The sequence below is a fragment of the Caloenas nicobarica genome, chromosome 3, assembly GCF_036013445.1.
Source record: "Caloenas nicobarica isolate bCalNic1 chromosome 3, bCalNic1.hap1, whole genome shotgun sequence".
Lineage (NCBI taxonomy): Eukaryota > Metazoa > Chordata > Aves > Columbiformes > Columbidae > Caloenas > Caloenas nicobarica.
The window spans coordinates 16,026,436-16,044,828 of record NC_088247.1 but is presented as its reverse complement, the minus strand read 5'-3'; the positions used below and the strand labels follow the sequence as shown (position 1 = coordinate 16,044,828).

The window sequence follows — 18,393 nt, the reverse complement described above, 5'->3', positions numbered from 1 at the left end:
TCAGAATGTTTTATGTTACAATGTAGGTTCACTTTTCCACTTTTTTTTTTAAATAACTGTGACAATACAGTGGTAAAACTATTTCATTTCTGCACATACAGCAGATATTTAGCTGTAAAATGGGCTGCAACTAATACAAAGTAGCAGCTACCTACTGTGGTTTTAAACTAAAACTTGTTTATTACACCTATCGTAATAAAATTACAAATATAAAATGGAAAAGTACTAGACATCAATTTTCCCAATATAAAAGCATTCTAAAAGTAGATTCAATGTCTTCTGGTTCATGGTATTTCTGAAATTGCTCTCTTCGATTTGAAACAAAACGTGTTTCTCATGAAAGAAATTCTGAATTTTGACCCCCATCAGTGAAATAAAATATATAAGTGTATTGTTCCTTGCAATGATGAACCGCAAAGCTGTTTTAAGCAAATATAAGAGCATAAGGGTGAGATTAGAGTATGGGCTTTCTGGGCAGCAGTTCCACAGGAAGCGTTAAACAGGAGCCAGGCAAATATCTTTAGGTTCCTGAGCAGTGCTCTGGGAACACTGAGGCACCAGTGGCAGCACCGAGCCACAGCCACACTGAGACTTCCCTGATGCTCTATGTCCAGCTTTCTACAACTGCAAGTTCATATCACTGGAAGTATTTCCTTCTTTTCGGTTGTTCTACTGTTATTATTCTTTACATTCTGAATGAGCATGAGCTGGTGCTCGGCATCTTAAATTATGGAGCAATAGTATTTATGACAAACATGTGACACCTTTTATATTGTTTCTTAGTTTTTGCTGCAACATGTTCTAGTTTTTCCCCCCTCTACCTTCATATGATTATAAAATACAACTTAGTTTTCATCCCACAACAGTTCTTACCAAAAGACATCAACCTAAATCAGAACTGACTTAAGGAGGAGACAGGACGGGAATGCACAATCTAGATCATGGATCTTGATCCAGATCACAGACACATGAAAATGTAATGTCCAATAAGCAACATTAGGGAGATATGTGCATTCAATTCTTTGTGCTACAAAATTCTTCCTGCAGTCTCATGAAAATCACTTCTGCAGAAGCACTTGGGGCATGTCTACATACCACTGAGGTTATAGAGAGTCCATGGTTGAGTAACGTCCATCCTTGTAGATATTTGAACTTGGCCCATTATGACCTGAGCAACCTGTTCAGACTTTAAGTTACATACAACTTCAAAGTTTGGCCCTGCTTTGAGCAGAGAATATATGACCCCCAGAGGTCCCTTCCAATCTAAATTATGCTAAGATTCTACATTGTCAAATAGCTTCTCTTTCACTCCCTGTCATGAGCCCTTCACTATCCTGCATGGATGTTAATTCACTTCAATGATCTCTCTCTGTAGCCACTATGGATGAGAGAAGACCAGGTTTGTTCACTTCAATGTTGCACAGTCCACACTCATACTACACAGTTATTCTCAAGCATGCCAAAAGGAATTCGTATACACAACCAGGGTACACGAGAGGTACCCTCAGCGCTGTACCATAGAGTCTCAGTTTTGGCAGGCTTCAATTCTTTGCTTACATTATTTCTGGCACTTTGATCTGGAAAAAAAACCAAGTATACGGAACACAAATAAAATGGTATTTATGCCTTTTTAAGGGTTCAAAAAAACCTAGCCCAATGCCTACGTAGGGAAACACCAGTCTGTTTCGGAGGGGGCTAAACCTGAACAGCATGGAAGTGAGTTAGTATTTTCATCAGCAAGGTCCTGCAGACCATTACAGTTTTGTTGCTGCTTAAGGTTCAAAATGCCCACCACCTCAGTAGGGATCAGTACTTAAGTGCTCATCTTACCAAAAAAAAGAGGATGCATTCTTATCTTGTCTCTTCTACCAACTTCAGTTAAGTTTTAATCTTGAATTCAAGCTGCTAGTGTGAATCAAAGTCCAAGTGGCTCTGTCTTCACTGCTACCTCTCTCCAAAATGAAGATAATGGAGTTTGCAACATAGGCATTCTCTGGATCAAGAATTTTGCCCTGTGCCATCCTAGTGGCCCTAATTTTTATTTCATCTTTTTCAGTCTGCTTTCTGAAAGGGACGTAGGTGCCACATACTAGTTAAAAACTAAACAACTTAGATTAAAGAGGGAAAATTAAGGCAGTTGCAAGCAGAGGTACAGCCACGTGTGCACACAGAAGCACCATTTTGTAAAATATTTTCACTCCTAAGGTAGGATCTGGAAACTGGCTAAAAGTGACCCTCAGTTTTGACCTCTAAACATAACACTATGGGACACAGCAAATCTGAAAACAGTCACAAAAAGCATTCAAATCTGTGCACTTAGTAATCTACACTTAAAACCAAAGTATTCCGTCTCAGAGAGGGCACAATAAGTGCTGTATCTAAAAGCAGGAAAGATCAAATAGTTGTGAGCACTTGTAAAAATTTGTAAATTTGCTGTAAAGAAATTTTTCCTAGCTCTAGAACACAAGCTCTAACTCATCTGGGACTTAGCTGAGACAAAAGGCCAAAATTTCTATTCTTATGAAACAAACACTTCAGATATTTGAAAGGGTAAAAGAGGTCAGTCGTTCAATAGACAGCACAGCAGTTCCTAACTGCACAGGCTCTGATTTAATACAGATGCAGAGGAAACAATGACACTAATGGACAAGTAACCCTTTTTTCCTAACTCATAAGGAGGAAAAGTGCACCTAATTTGTATCACCTAAACAGAGGAAAAAGACCGCAGCTTGGGTTAACACAAGCTTTCCCTTTTGAACTTACTAAGACATTAAAATATCTAATGTACCTGAATTTGGATACAGGCAGACATCATTGATATCATATTCTGGCTCCATTGAAGTAAATATCTTCCCCTGAAATTGTAGGAAGAAAATCTATTATAAGGAATTCCAAACAATATAATATACTTAAATTTAGTAAATCTAAACATTAAGAATAGCCATTATAGAAGCTAAAAAATATGACAGAATAAAGACTGAACAGATTTTGCAGAACAATGAACTATCTGAACATAACACAAGGAACTAAATATTGTATTTTGTCTCTCATCCTACCTCTTATAAGCAAGTGTAGCCTACTGGTTATTGAAGACACAGCAACATATAGTGGCACTTCTAATCTCTCAGCTCACACTTCTGTGTCGAAAATATATGTGTCACATCTGCTTTATTTTATGCAAAAGGAGGAGTGATGTCCATAAGTTCCTGGCACATGGCTAGCATAACCCCCCTTTTGTTTAAGTCTGAATACGGTAGTTTTAAATAATTTTATTTTGGTAAGTATTATTAACTGAAATGATGAACTGGGAGTGTAATTTTGTTCTGGAGCTTGGTTCCTCCACTCTGCTTGTGTCTACATAAAATGAAATATAGCTCAGCACTTTATCTGCAATTTATAAACTCAGTATTGAAGAGGTCTAAACATAAAATAAAACTATTAAAAGCATCCAGTGGCTTCTAGCTTAGATCAGAATTGAAGTTATAAAGGTTATTTAAGAAAAAGGTAAAAGCAGGAAACAATATTCTCAAAAAAAAAAAAAAATAAAAGAACAGGAACAGAGTCTGAAAAACCCAGACAAAATACAGGTGCTCTTATTAGCCAACACACAAGACAGCCAGTAAAGGAAGAGTCTCTAAGAACTGGGCCACAGAATCTGAAGCATGAGAGTACATGCCTATACAGTTCTAAATGAGGGACAGGAACAGAGCAAATTTTCATCCTATTCCTCTCTTTTCTTTCCCTGCAGCAATCCCACCTACCTTTCTGGGCCCGTCCTTTCCCTCCCAGTTACATGCTGTTACCCCACCCACCTCTGGTCTCTCCCCGATGATTAATAGGAGTCCTCCCCACCCCAGTCCCAGCAGACAAAGCCTCCCGCTCCCCACCCCAAGGCACGTCTCAGCATGGGGCTATTCTGGTATCAAAGCCATATGCTCTCCACCCCGCAGTCTGCCTCTGCACTTGGGTCCCAGCCAGAGATAGTCAGGAACCAACATCTGGCAGAGGTGGAGCCAGCTGGAACATACTCTAGGAAAAAGAGTCCAAAGCTATCTCTGCCTTCCAGCAGTGAGACACCCTCCCTTTTCCCACTGCAGAGGCCACCGGACAAACCTGACAGCCTTTCGTTCTCTATAAGGGGAATATATATACACCTAGGAAAAAATGGGGAGAGGCCACTGCAGATGTTTTAAATAATATCCAATAATTTCTCTGCGCTTCTAAACAATAAAAAAATAACTGCAGAGGAGCTTACAAAAAACTGCTTGCAATCACAGAAAAAATAAAGGAGGCTGTTGAAAGTTCATGAAGAAGCACAACAATAGAGAAATGACTGCCTGAAATAGTCAGAAAAAAGCGCCTATAAACTAGTGTAACTGCTCTTGATAGGCTTCACTATAAAGCTCGAAAAGCATAGATGGAGCATGTTTTTTAGAAGTAATACAATGACTAAAGTTAGCACCTCAAACTAAGTTAGAGTAGCATTACTATGAACCTATTTGGCAATTATTTTGTGCAAACTTTGTTGATGGAAAGGTAAAAACAGCTTAATATAATGAAAGAAAGTCTTATGAAACTTAAAAGATTTCGACTTCACTTAGAAGTGCAAAAGGCAGGGACAGAGATGTTGCCTATTGCAACATAATCCATTAACACAGCATAGTACATCCTGTTATTTGGACCTAGGCACAGTATCTGCTTCAGTATCCAAATAGGTTGCTCTGAAAATAAGCAGTACCTGAATTTAATAGGTCCTAAACTAACTGATCTACCTTTCAAGTTAGCCTTTTGAGCAGGGAATTGGAATGTTTTCTCTGATGAAAAATCGTACCTGGATGTGTTCAAGCACACCGTGAGAAATACACAAACCAGGGCAATGGTTAAGATACTACTTTTCACATTTAAATCCTTCTACTGAAAGAAGCCTCTTAGGCAGACATGTACAAACAGCTAAAAAAAAAAAAACTTAAGACTCTAACTTTCTACCTGACAGGCTGTTGAATACCTTCCCAGATGTTGGTGTATTTAGTCAGACAGGACAAAACGCTATGTAAATCAGAAGACATTAAAAACCCAACTTCCTACACTGAATTTTAGATTTATTATTCGAGCTTCATGGGAAAAAAAAAAAAAAGAAAAATTAAAAAAATCTGAATGCAGCAACATAAGAATACTCACTGTATCTTTGTTCCACATTTTTATGATTCGTGAATCTGCGGAGATAATTAAATCCAACTGACGCTGAAACTGAATTGACTTAATAGGCAGGCCATAGTGGTGATCTTTCACTATTAATGGATTACTAGACCGGAGATCATATAATAAAACCTTGAAGAGTACGAGACAGATTAAACTTACAATATTGTAAGATCAAGAAGTAGTCACACGTACCAGACCTAAACTAAAGACTTAATAATACTTGATATTTTTTACTTGAATATACAGACAGGATTTACCTAACAGAAATAATTTCAAATTCTGGAAAAAGCGTATTAAGTGAGCACAGTTTATTCCGACAATATGGAGAGTGTTTCAAAAAAGATGGATGCAATATGTTACAATTACAGAAAAATTTACAAACGGTGTAACAAGTTATCAGGTTTTAGTAACCTTTTTATAAATGCTCTGTTCCCTCCACCTGCTGTACAAAATCGAGATTATAGTTGATAGTTCGTGGTTGCAGAGATATAGTGATTTAAAATTGAGTCCACCTTTTTGAAACACCCTGTATTTTAACCTCAGAATGCTTCAGTCTAGAAAAATTAAGAGCAAATTTAAGAGCTCACCATCCTTCGAAAGTCTTTTAAATTTCTGTTGAAACAAAGCACTTTTAAGGCTCTTAATTACAAACCTCTCACTTTCAGATTCTTGTGCTGTTCTTACAAGATTTAAATTTTCGCACTCCTGCATTCAGTGAACATCACTTTCACTCAGTTAAAAACCGCAGAATGTAATATTTTATTTTCAGGAAAGTAGAGAGTACATGCCCTGTCTTCCAGAAACCTGCATTTTTATCTCCAAAGTTTCCTATGGAACTTGGGAAAGACCTTACATCTTTCACAAGCAAAGTGTAAATATTAATAATTTTTGGAAAAGAAAATTACCAGTTTGTTTAATAAAAAAATATAATTTCCAATAAAACTTGCCTAACATGTATACTATCACTAACCCAAATACAACTTACATATGTATCTGCTCTTGAACAAACTACAGTTTTCTAAATCCACCAAAATATCGATGAAGGCAGAAAAAAAATCCCCGCGCTCCACAAATACGATGGTAACAATGAATAAACAAATCTAAATGATCCCTTACAGATAAGACAGTAAAAATCATAGCTGAAAGACAATCACTTCTGCTTCCTTAGCCACCATCAAGGGACAGCATATGTGACATGGAGATGGTACTGACAGAGTCTCAAAAAGCAGCAACTTCCCTGCATACATGACTCCTAAGTCACGAGAAAACTGCAGAACTTGAAGTTACAAAGTAAGTATGTTATGATGATTTTAAGTGGTCCCTTCAGTATTCAGAAGAGCAAGACCATTTGACAAAATTAACTTGCAATTTAAGAATTACTATTACTACTCTATACATATAATTTATGCTCTTATAAATACTTTTATTGATATGTATTTACATTATAATAAGTGCACTCAATGTACAATAGACCTGGACTGGCAATTGCAAGAACAGGATCTCTTAAGAACTGTTGTAGATGAACTTTACCTGCCCTGTAGATGTTCCAACAGCCATGTTCAAAGCTCCATCAAATTTCAGTGCTGAAATGGATGGCAAACTGTCTATCCTGCAAAGCACAATGCTTATAGTTAGACATTATTCTAATAAAGGCTGCAAATGATTTTTTCAATGTTAAAAATAGCTAAGATAATGTATGTAAATAAGTTTACAGATATCACTCAGAAATACTACTTCAAAAAGTTGTATTGTTTACATTCACAACTTGTGTGTTTGTATAGAAAATCAGCCACTACTACTCAGACCGATAACTAAGAGACTCCTCTATGACTAAGAAAACCCTTCATTCGTAATACGACAAGCAGACAGATCATTTTAATACAAAGTGGGATTTATTTCTAACAGCAAAACTTCTCAAAAAACAGAAGAGCACCCTTTGACACGGTAGCCTTTACTCACTCTGTGTCTGCTGTCACACTGCTCAAAGCACAGTCCAACAGCCCAACTCGATTTCTAGTTCGAGGATCCCAGCATTCCACTTTACCCTAAACAGTTTAGAAAATACGTTTCAACTTTATGCAACAGATATCTGGTATTCTGAAAATGTTTGAATAAAATCATGCATTATTTCATCTATGACTGATGAATCAAATTTCCTAGGTTGACATAAGTTGTTCTAATAATGGCATATAAGCTCCACACATTTCATTTATATTTTTAAAAAATGTGATCTGAATTAAAATAATTAACACCAAATTTCTGAAGATTAATAGGGTAAAACTGCTAGCTAATTACTACAAATGGCTATACTGTAAAGCAAGGGAGTATTATTTTCTCTCCCACCTACAAAATCTCAAGCATTTTAGCAACCAAGGTAGGTCAGAAATTTTATCTGCACTATGCTCTAAAAAGTCATCTTGTTTAACAGATCTACACTTGAAACAGCAAATGAGATGAAATTAATTAATTAGGTTCCTGTCATGACTCTTTCCTATTCTCGTGCAAACTAATATAAAAAAAGAAACAAGCACTACTGCCCTTTTCATAAAAGGAATGCAAACATTTACCTCAGCTGTCCCCATGGCAAACAAGAAGTGTACAGGATTTATGTCACAGACATTACTCTCTCTAAAACAGAAAAAGAAAAAGTTTAATGACCTCAAAATAATTTAACACATGAACAACTAAAAAGACTCCTGTGATCATGTAAACTATTGCACAGCCTGGAAAACCAAAAGCTGGAGGGAGGGATGGATGGCCACCTAACAGCAGCTTCCCATACTTAAAATGAACTTACCAAAAATTTGGAGCTATCAGAGACAGTGCTGATTACTTAAAACAGGTCGGGCTCCAACTGGATGTATGGATAATATTTTTATGCCATGTAGATAATTAAACATGGAACAGGTTGCCCATAGAGGCAACTGCTCAGTTTCTGTAATTATTCCTGTCCAAATATTCCTTCATCCATTAAACTCCCCTACCCACTGAGCACCAGCTGTTGCCCACCAACTAGCCCCTTCATCTAGTCAAGTCTGTTACTCTCATCTGCTTCTTCCCACGTAAAAGAAGCCCAGCTCCTGCTCTGGTAGGATTTTCAAAAGAATCAAACACACACTGCAAATATAAAAATTCTTTTTGGGCTACTCCAAGTGCAGAAGGACAAAGACATGCCTGGGAAATTACATACCCTGTGGGTAGATCTCTATATGATGACTAAATTGAGCAATAATGTCAAAGTTTTAATGAAATGCTCTTAAGATCAAGTTATGTAATATCTACTACAAGTCTCCATTAGCAATTTTAAAATATCCCCAAAAGAAAACTCAGTTAAAACATAAAAACTAGAACAAAGAATTACAGAACATAAAATAAGGCTCAGATTTGGCTTATGTTCTGTTTCAGCTCTACAAGGCGTTTGGGCAGCTCCAGCAGTGAGGGTAAGCACACTGGTGGTTTGCTTCCACCTGGTGGAAAGAAGACAGAGGGATGCCATGCACTACAGATAACTTACGAGGCATCAGTTTGCAGGGAGTTGAGAAACCTTCCTTGTTCCAGGTTTAGCCTGTATACTTCAGAACTACAAAGGAAAAAGACAAAGTTACTCCTTTCTCTTACAAATACTGAAACATACTGTTATAAGTTAGGAGGAGTTATAAAGAATCGTGCTGACAGCCTAATTTTACCAAATTTTCAGACTTCACATTCTAAAACATAAGACTCATCTATCCTTCAGTGTTAAAAATACAGAGAAAAATGAGTATGTTCACCCAATATATTTATTACACTGCAATATCATACCAATTAACCTTTTTCCAGGGAAAAGATGTATTAATTCCTTTCTTAAGATCTTCTAATTTCCTTTGATTTACATTACATCTTAAGCTGCTACTTATTTTGTTTGAAGCCCTAAAGACTTCATTTTATTTCGACTGTATCTTCTCACAAACTCAATTAATTATGTGATTTGACTCACACTTTAACTGCAACAAAACACCAACCAGGATATAAAATTATTTAATTTTCCTTACTTAGATGCTAATAATGTTTTAAAACAGTACATTGAATTTCAATTTTTACAACAAACTTGCAAATATATCATGTACCTGCTTTAAGAATCAAAGAAAAAAGTATTCAAACAGTACAGAAACCTGAATTAATCTCAGTCTTCCCACATTTTCCACACTTCGCAAACTGTCTCCATTACTAATTTGGAAGGAATTGCCACTTCCTCCAATTTTTTAACTTTTCTGGTATTTTAATATTCATTTTATTCTTGGAAAACACTGCTAACAAAAGTGAAACAGAAAAATCCACTTATGCAATACCTTGCTCCTACAAAATACAGGTCACACGACGGATAGTGATACGAGAAATCTCTACCAAATTTTGGTATTCTTGTCTTGTAGTAATGGCCGTGTTGCGAATGAAACTCCACAAATCTGCCACACTCCAAGAAGACAATCTGAAAATAAAACAGAAAGCATTGAAACACACAGAAGCAGACAAGAGTCTCCTCAACTTGTCTTACAGCAGAAACTCCAGTGTTTTTTCAGAAGCTCACACAGGTCTATCACAACTCATTTAAACCATTTCTGTTATAATGATAGAACTGACTAGTGCTTCATCATTCTTACTAGTCACAGCAAAGAGCTTTATTAATAAAGATTAAATGAATATTCACAAGAGTATATGCAATATCCTGAAAGAGACTCTGCAACCAGAGTCCGTATAGTCACCCCAGTGTTATGCTGCACCAAAATTAACATCTGTACTTCTTTCAGACACCAGAGTCAATGATTTCTTCCAGGTACAATGCCATGCAGACACCAACATGTTCATAGGGACTAAGCACGTGTACCATACATCCTGATGCACAGCAGCATCCCTATAAATGACACCAACAACCTTTGTGCATTTTTTTGTTGTCTGCCAACTGAATAAGCACATTGTTTCTTTCTGAAACTTAGACAAACATCTTGGTCCTGGAAGAGCCCACAGGGAAGAACTACTAGAAGGTTAGATCTATCCTAGTAAATAAAGTGCTAGTTCAGTTTAGTTTAGATTATGTATAGTCCATACATCTTCTAAAAGTAGTAGATAATGAACATTTTAAATAGCAGATATTGAACATTTAAAATTTCCTACTGCTGGACTACACTGTTAGCAACACAAATAAGGATGAGAAGCTCAGGAAGGGCGAGGTACAGAAGTTATTTTGAATCTATAATCTTTAATTATATATCCGTATATTCTTCCCTTACAAGACACAGAGAAAGTACTGACCTGGGCTAGTACTTAATGCCTATTTATCACCAAGTCCTTCCTTACTTATGATTTTTCTGATATCAGAAGTCCTAGTGTTTCAACTTTTATTCCTGGACTTGCTCCTCTTGGTCCAAGACCAAGCAGAGTAGCATCTTCCACAAGTGTAACTACAATTTCATAAGAGATTACAGATGCAGCTGCACAGGTGATGTTATACAATGTTTTCCATATACACCCCAATCAACCCTTCATGTGCACAACAAGCAAAGCTCTTCACTTATCTGTTTGAAACAATGCCCAGATTAAATCTTTTCTCTATTATCATTGCAAAAGAAGAAATGTCTGTATCTTCATGTAGTACAGAAGCTGAGAATAATACAAAATTAAACTGTATTTAATTTAAAACTATCAGTATCATATTATCTTAGTTCACTACCAGTAAGCCATCAAAAACCTGTTACCAGGAAGAAAGATGCAGTTTGCTTTCAATCAGAGAAGCAAATTTTCTTCTCATCCACTCTACTGGTAAAAAGATTTTACAAAGTTTTTGATAGTTGCCAAAAGCAACCGAATATTCTGCAAGTGGTTGCCTTACCGCTAATAATTTTCTACTTTAAGACAAATTTCTACAATATTGGACTTGAAGATATTTGTGTCCTCTTTCATTAGCAGTGGATACAACTCACTGTAAATCATGTTTGCCTTTCCTTCATACTAATTAAATTTCTGTCACTACCAGAAAACTACAACCTCAGGGTGGCAAAAGCATAGCCACCAGTGTGTGGCAAAAATACTAAGCAGAAATACATGTATTTTTGCAAAAGGCTGCAGAAAAAAAGATATTACTCTCTCCTTAGTCTAAAATGTAGACCAAGTCTAAAACTTTTAAGCCTAAAACGTAAGAGAGCACAGAAGTGTAACTAGACTTATGGATACCAACAGGAATGAAAACCAACAGCGTGTTCTCACTGTGAAAATGCAAATAAGCCTCAAAAGACAACCTTACGAGACGGTGGGAAAGGACTGAGAAGCAGCTGTTTTCCCTGCACTGCTAAAGCCTGAGGCAGCGTCTAGTGAGGGACAGTGAGAGCATCCAGAGGGCTGCCCAGACAAGGGGCAGAACACAAAACATACAAAGAAAGGTTGGAAGAATCTTCGCTTGCTTAGTCAGGCAAAAAGCACCCTGCAGGATAACCGAACAGCAGCCGGCAACTGAATCACAGTTACAAAAATAGCAAGAGTCAAACTCTTTGCAGAAGCAACAGTGAAAATTTCGGATTTTTCTGGGGCAGGTTGGATAGGAAGGAAAAAATATTTTTGAAGAGGTAGTGCAGCATTGCAACAATTTATTCAGTGAATTTGTGGAAACTCCATGCTTCCAGTTTTTGACTGTCCTGTTCAAGCATTAAACGACACATGAAGGTCCCCTTTCAGACAATATTTTTATCATTCTAAGCATTTCAAGTGTAATTTCTCAGATATTGTTACCTCTTTCTAACATGTTCAAAACATTATGACGGCTACCCAAAATTAGTTTTCTTTCTAATGATTTGGTAAGGTTTAGAAAAACAAAATTGAAAAGTTGTATTGGACTGTGAAAGTAGGGCTTCAGTCTGAAACATGGTACCGATTTCAGCTGAAAACACACACAAGCCTTACTGTTCATAACCAGTCAGAAACAGATTTACAAACACAATGTGTTGCTCAGTCTCTCAAATAACTGGTCTGTACAACCAGAAACATTCCCCCACAGCCAGAGAAGTTGGAGGCAGCTGTACTGTATCAGTCACCTTCTTCTGCTACTTGAATTCATGCACATTCTTGGAAATCTCAGAGGGGAAAAATTCAAAAATACTAAAGCTAGAAGGATGAAATAGAAACATTTATTAAAACAAACCCGTACTGGAAACACTAAGGTCTGTTCTCAGAAAAAAAAAAAAAAAAAAAAAAAGTAATTTAAAAAAAAGGTTTGTCCTAATGAAATCAGCAAAATTGTATGCTTAAATTTCACGTTTAATTTTGAACATAAAACCTCAATGAATCAGCAAAGCTAAGTTTACAGAAAGAGGTAATGTCTTTTCTTACAGCAGCTTCTGCAGCTGGAGAAAACAGATGAGCTCTCAAGCACATAAACACTTTTCCAACTGTTAAACAGAACTAGAAGCGGTGACCGTATTGGGCCTGAAAAAGGGCTGATGGTTCTAAGAATGCAACCATTTCCTCTAGGTACAGCATTTTGTTTAAGAAAAAAAAGGCATTATTTCTCTCCACAATTTTTGCCTCATTCATGTACTTATAATCATCATGGCTACAACAATACTGACAAATCAGGCTATTAACTTATACCATTTTTGAGAGATGGGATAGCTATAGGTATCTGTGTCTCACTGGTCACAAGGAATTGTGACTAAATGTTATTCTAGAAAGAATAACTAATTCCATTTTTCACATTATTTTGTTTGTAGGATAGATCATTATTTGGAGTTTTTCTCTCCTACAGACAAAAGACTTTTAAAGTGGTAAGGCAAATTATAATACAAAGAGACAAAGAAAACAAATAACAATATTTATCCTGTTTGCTTTATTAAAAAAACTATTCTGTTCCAAAAGTTGTGTTGATTGACTGCCTTTACTATATATGAAAATACATTTTAATATACATATTAAACACTTTTTTTCATTTATACATTGAAAACATTAAACGTACCTTTGAGTAATCATCTGATAAAATCTCAAACGTAACCACTAGAGGAAAGAGCAAGAGAATGTTAAGTCAACTAAGTAAGCAAACTTATTTGGAAACATTGGCATAAATCCTGAAAACATTTACACTCATGCTAAACTATAGTCATATAAGTACTCCCCACAGCTGTCAATGCATAATGCAAGCATTGTGATAAAATCTTTAATTATATAATCTTATTTGCAAAATAGTAAGTCGTTTTCTAAAACTTCAGAAATGTATGAAGCATCTTATAATCTTTTTATCATTCTTGTATACTCGACATGTTCCTCAACACAATGCTCAACAATGTATTTAGTGGCTCAGGGAAGGTCTAATCAAATGGTTTTCAGTGAGTGTTTGGTCCATGGACCTTTGGTAATCTGTCAAAGATAACAAAAAATGACATATGTTTGGGCACACTACATACAAATCCAGATGTGTGATCATTCTAAAAGGGTCAACACTTCCACAGAAAAACTTCTAAGGCTTTAAAAAATTTAAAAAAAAATTTTTTTAAAAAATCACAAAGTTGAAAGCTACTATGCATGCTGAACACTGTGATGTATTGAACTTTGCCTAGTTTTAAACAAGCTGGGTTGGGAACATTAGGGAGTAGTTGCTTCAGCTAAACTGGTTCCATTTAAATTAGGTAGCTCATTTAAAGTTACCTGAAGTGACTCTATGCTACATTTCAAATGAAATATACTTTTGCAATCTAGCAAATGCCAGCTAAAAAAAAAAGTTTACCTTAAGCTCTAATTACCAGCAAGCATTTACTATTAAAATGATTCCTACTCTTTTAATAAAGCGGGTCTTGCTCTTGCCATACCTTCCCCTCCCCAGCCTCTCTGAAGCCCTACCCCTAATATCTTCCCTCTTACCACGTTGTAGCACCGTGTCCCTTCACCCTACATGACTCCTTGTAATCCTGAGGCACAGGGTAAAGTAAAACCAACATGCTCTACTCTCCTTTTCCTGACCTCATTTGCTAGTTCTCAATTTTTATTTTTCACATCACTTTCACACACATCACAGACCAGTTTAACTCTTCCATAATGATTTAGGACTTCTGCCACGCTGTGCTCATCTCCTCACTGTTTTGATCACCCCTGTATCCTGCTTTCCAGCTGTCAGTCTTCTAACAAAAAAAAACCAACCACACACCAAACAAAATCACAAAATGCTGGTCCCCAACTCTGTGCACCCTAAAACTCAGAGCCACAGCAGCTCTGATCTCCTCCCCTACTCCAACTGCCAGCAGGTTCACCCTTTCCCATTGTCTAGATGGCTCCTTGCTTTCCTCACCATAGTTGTTGTCCCTCTAAATAAGTAGCAAACAAGGTGTAAGCAGGGCCTTGGCCATGCTACCATCTACCGCCAAGTACCTTGTTTCCACAAAAACAAATAAAAAACCAAACCAAACAAACAAACCTACCCGCAGGGAATTCTCTTTACCCTGTAACTCACCTGCTGAGCTTGGGCTCAAGTGAGAAAACTGTCAGTAACAACACTGCGACTACAGTGCTTCCTCCTGCCTCGCTGCTCCCCAGAAGGGGACAGAAGGGAGATTTGGCACTACCCAGCCACTGTACCTGCACCGCATTTCCCAAACACCCGAGCCCCGCGCTTTCTAGCTCAAGGTAAATCTTACATTCCTCACACTGCTCCAAGAGAGGAAAGAACTTTGAACGAGAACGAAAAGGGAAAAATACAGAGATAAAGACTAGGTGACGTTTTACTCTAGATTCTTGTTCCCCCAAAGTACACTCTGTCCCCTTAGCACAGGGAGGAACATTTCTACTCAAGTCCAACCTGAATTATGTATGGAAGATACCTTGTATTAACGGCCATAGCTTATACTAACCTTCAGAATCTAAGCATCTTTCAAATTTCTGGGATAACTGATAGGTATCATAACAGCGGACCCTTGGCTTGTAAGTTCCTGAAAAAATAATTTGATCTTTAATAAAAAAATAAATAAAAATATAACATTAAAGCATTTTTAAAAAACATATAACGTCTTACATACACAGGCTTTACTGCATTTCAACCATAAGTATTATGATCTTATCAAAGTCTCTGTGACCAGAAAAACATGCCTCTTAGTAACACAACCTTACGGTCTGTTTTTTGTCCTGGCTGCCTGGAAGTACCCTGCTTGTATGTAGGTTCTGCTGAATTTAGTACCTTCCAGTAAGTCTGACAGACCAAGTTTCATTATGCTGTTAATATCTACTAAAGTGTTCAGGTTTGGATCCTGCTTTGACAGCTACAAAATGCAGCATTATCCTCCATCCTTTAAAACAATAATCATACAATGATGTTCGGAAGTTATTTAAAGCACATTTATGTACACACAATAATAATAATTAAGAACTTAGTTTTTAACTGTATTATAAACCCTCGCATGGCAGGGGAGTTGGACTAGACGATCTTCAAAAGTCCCTTCCAACCCAAACCATTCTATGATTCTAAGAACATCTGTATTGTAAAAAGAAGGGTTTCACAACACCACTCCAGAGACAGCCACTCTATCACATCTTAAGAGCAAGCTTCCAAATGCTACATTTAAAAATGAACACTTATCAATTCTACCTGAAATACTAACTCATTCTGCAATCAACAACATCTAGCACTTGTGGCCTCTACTACAGAGAGACACTTTGTTAACTCACCAACTGCCATAATATACTGTCCATCTCTTGATACCTTAATCTTTGTGCTAACTGTGGGCATTTCAAAGTCTTGAATAAGCTCGATTCTTCTACGGACATCTATAAAGAGAAAAAAAAAAAAAAAAGTATAATTAACACATGGTATAAGCAGATTAATACAGACTGTTGACCCTGAGATGCAGACTACCCCCATACAAAATAAATCACTACTGTGAGGTGGTAACTCTGTAATAAATTATTATCACAAATGTCTATCACATATTTTACATAACTAAGATGTTGTATGATATATTCCATCTTCCTGTTAACTTTATGTATTTTTGGTTAGTTGAGATTTTTATACAACACTTCCTATGGTATGTAAATAGCCGTATTTTATTTTGGATAACATGTTTAGACTAAAGCGATAATGTTCCTGCACTCTAAGATGAGCATAATACATAAAAGAGTTTCTAGTTGGACTTTATAACAAGCTATTTGTGGAATTCATCTGTGACGTTTCATTACAATCTACAACCCCAATATTTAACATCTGAAATTTAATGCAGCATTGGTAATACTCAATTTATACAAAGCTGTGTAGAATGTTAAGAATAGCCTTCTAACCATAACTATTTATAGCTTTAGTTTCGTAGTTTTTAAGAGATGAGCAGGCACAACTCCCTTGTATCAGTTAGTAAAGTGTCTCCTTCTGGACTCGCATGTTGTGTGTGTGCAGCCCAGTATTACTGTGATGGCAAAACTCACCCACATCTTTCTTCTGTAAAGCTCTTTTCTTCCTGTCTGAAAGCCACTGCAAGAAAATACATAAAGCAGTTTTGAGCTCATTACTCCTGCAGGAACCAGAGAATCGCCTGAAGTTAACCCATTTTGAAAGCGTAAGGCATATAGGCAATTCATTATTTTTTTACTATTTTAAAGTTTCCACTGTTAAGTTTAACCACTCCACATGAAGAAAACTTACAAAGCAGTGCTTTTTTAAAGGTCTGTAGAATAAAACACCCGCAGCCGGAGACGCACGCGTTCAAGCTGCATTTTCAGTTTATAAAACACTCATAGCTGGTTTCGGCGCCCGGTCCCTGCCCTGAACAGGGGCGCGGAGGCCGCAGGGGCAGCCCGGCCAGCGCAGGGGCAGCCCGGCCAGCGCAGGGGCAGCCCGGCGAGCCTAGGGGCAGCCCGGCGAGCCTAGGGGCAGCCCGGCGAGCCTAGGGGCAGCCCGGCGAGCCTAGGGGCAGCCCGGCGAGCCTAGGGGCAGCCCGGCCAGCTCAGGGGCAGCCCGGCCAGCTCAGGGGCAGCTCGGCGAGCGCAGGGGCAGTTCGGTGAGCGCAGGGGCAGCCCGGCGAGCTCAGGCCCGAGGCCTCCAACACGCGCTTCTCCTCAAGCCGCCGCCGCGGGCCCCGCCGGGCGGCCCCGGGACCGGGCCCTGGGACCAGGCCCCGGCCCGGCAGCGAGCGGGCTGGGCCGGCAGCGCGTCCCCCCGCCCCGCCCGGGGCCGCCCCGCCGCCGCTCACCTCCGGGAGGCTCCTGCCGGCGCTGAGGCTGTAGATCTTCACCTCGTTGAGGCTGGAGACCTGCATGGCCGCGGCCGGGCCCGCCTCTTCCCGGGCGGAGGGGAAGCGGAAGGCGGCTCGTTCCGCCCCCGGCAGCCGGGCCGGCCGGGCGGGGCCGGGGGCTGCGGGCCCGCCTGCCTCACAGGGAACGGCCGTAACCGGCTCTCCGTGGTGGGCAAAGCAGTCGGGGTCGGTCGGTAAGGCCGGAGCTGTGCTTGCAGGCAGGGTGGAAAAGTTTAATTTTCTACAGAAAAACCATGTCATCTATGGAAAACAGCCAAGATTTGGTTGATCAGAACCCGCCAGCAAATGTGAAAAGTCCCGTTTTTATTGCTTTGTGCCATCACTGTTTGAACGAGAACAAACATGCAAAATTCTCGCCGTTCCTGTTATAACTTACAAGAGCAAGAAAAAGGACCAAGATAACGCATATCCGATCTACAGGGTGTTCCAGAAAGATGGACCCGATTTCAAAGCAGTAGTGATTTCAAATTGGGTCCACATTTTTGAAACACCACATCTTCAAGAAACAATGAAAATCACAACTAAATTCTTATCAGAACTACATTCTTACCACAACAACGGGTAGCTCCGGTACAAGATGCAAACTGAAGCTGCCTCGAGTAAGTCCTATGTATGGTATTCCCTAGATGACATATCTCAAGAATGATTGATACCAATATCATGAGGAGAAAGGATTCTGTTCAAGCTCATATTAGCGTTATAGCCAAGATTCATGGGAGATCAACACACCTCGATACAGGTGTTTATGTGGGTGCTAGACATCCAAGCTCCCATTTCAGAGAGCTAAGGCTTCACTTGCTTAAATGTAGGTTGTCTAGAGGCATTTGAGATGCCGTAAGGTATCCGGGACACCTAGCTGGGGCTGACATGAGACCTGTGGAAAGCCCATGCCCTTCTGCAGCGTGAGCTGGAGGCCAGGCACGACGTGCAAGGACATCTCAAGTGGCACTAG

At 38.6% G+C, this 18,393-nt stretch overlaps 1 protein-coding gene across 1 annotated transcript in view; it reads right to left on the bottom strand.

Annotated features, from left to right (window-relative positions):
- The window catches only part of NOL10 (nucleolar protein 10), a 50,318-nt gene extending 32,853 nt beyond the window's left edge, over positions 1-17,465 (bottom strand). Inside the window, exons 1-12 of the mRNA XM_065631290.1 lie at positions 17,379-17,465; positions 16,615-16,660; positions 15,868-15,966; positions 15,057-15,134; positions 13,175-13,212; positions 9,528-9,664; positions 8,714-8,779; positions 7,767-7,827; positions 7,159-7,244; positions 6,730-6,808; positions 5,179-5,328; positions 2,789-2,855 (exon numbers count right to left, since the gene is read on the bottom strand). Of these exons, the coding sequence (XP_065487362.1) occupies positions 2,789-2,855; positions 5,179-5,328; positions 6,730-6,808; positions 7,159-7,244; positions 7,767-7,827; positions 8,714-8,779; positions 9,528-9,664; positions 13,175-13,212; positions 15,057-15,134; positions 15,868-15,966; positions 16,615-16,660; positions 17,379-17,444 (973 nt within the window). The 5' untranslated portion in view covers positions 17,445-17,465. The remainder of the gene's footprint in view (positions 1-2,788; positions 2,856-5,178; positions 5,329-6,729; positions 6,809-7,158; positions 7,245-7,766; positions 7,828-8,713; positions 8,780-9,527; positions 9,665-13,174; positions 13,213-15,056; positions 15,135-15,867; positions 15,967-16,614; positions 16,661-17,378) is intronic.
- Positions 17,466-18,393: the final 928 nt, after the last annotated feature.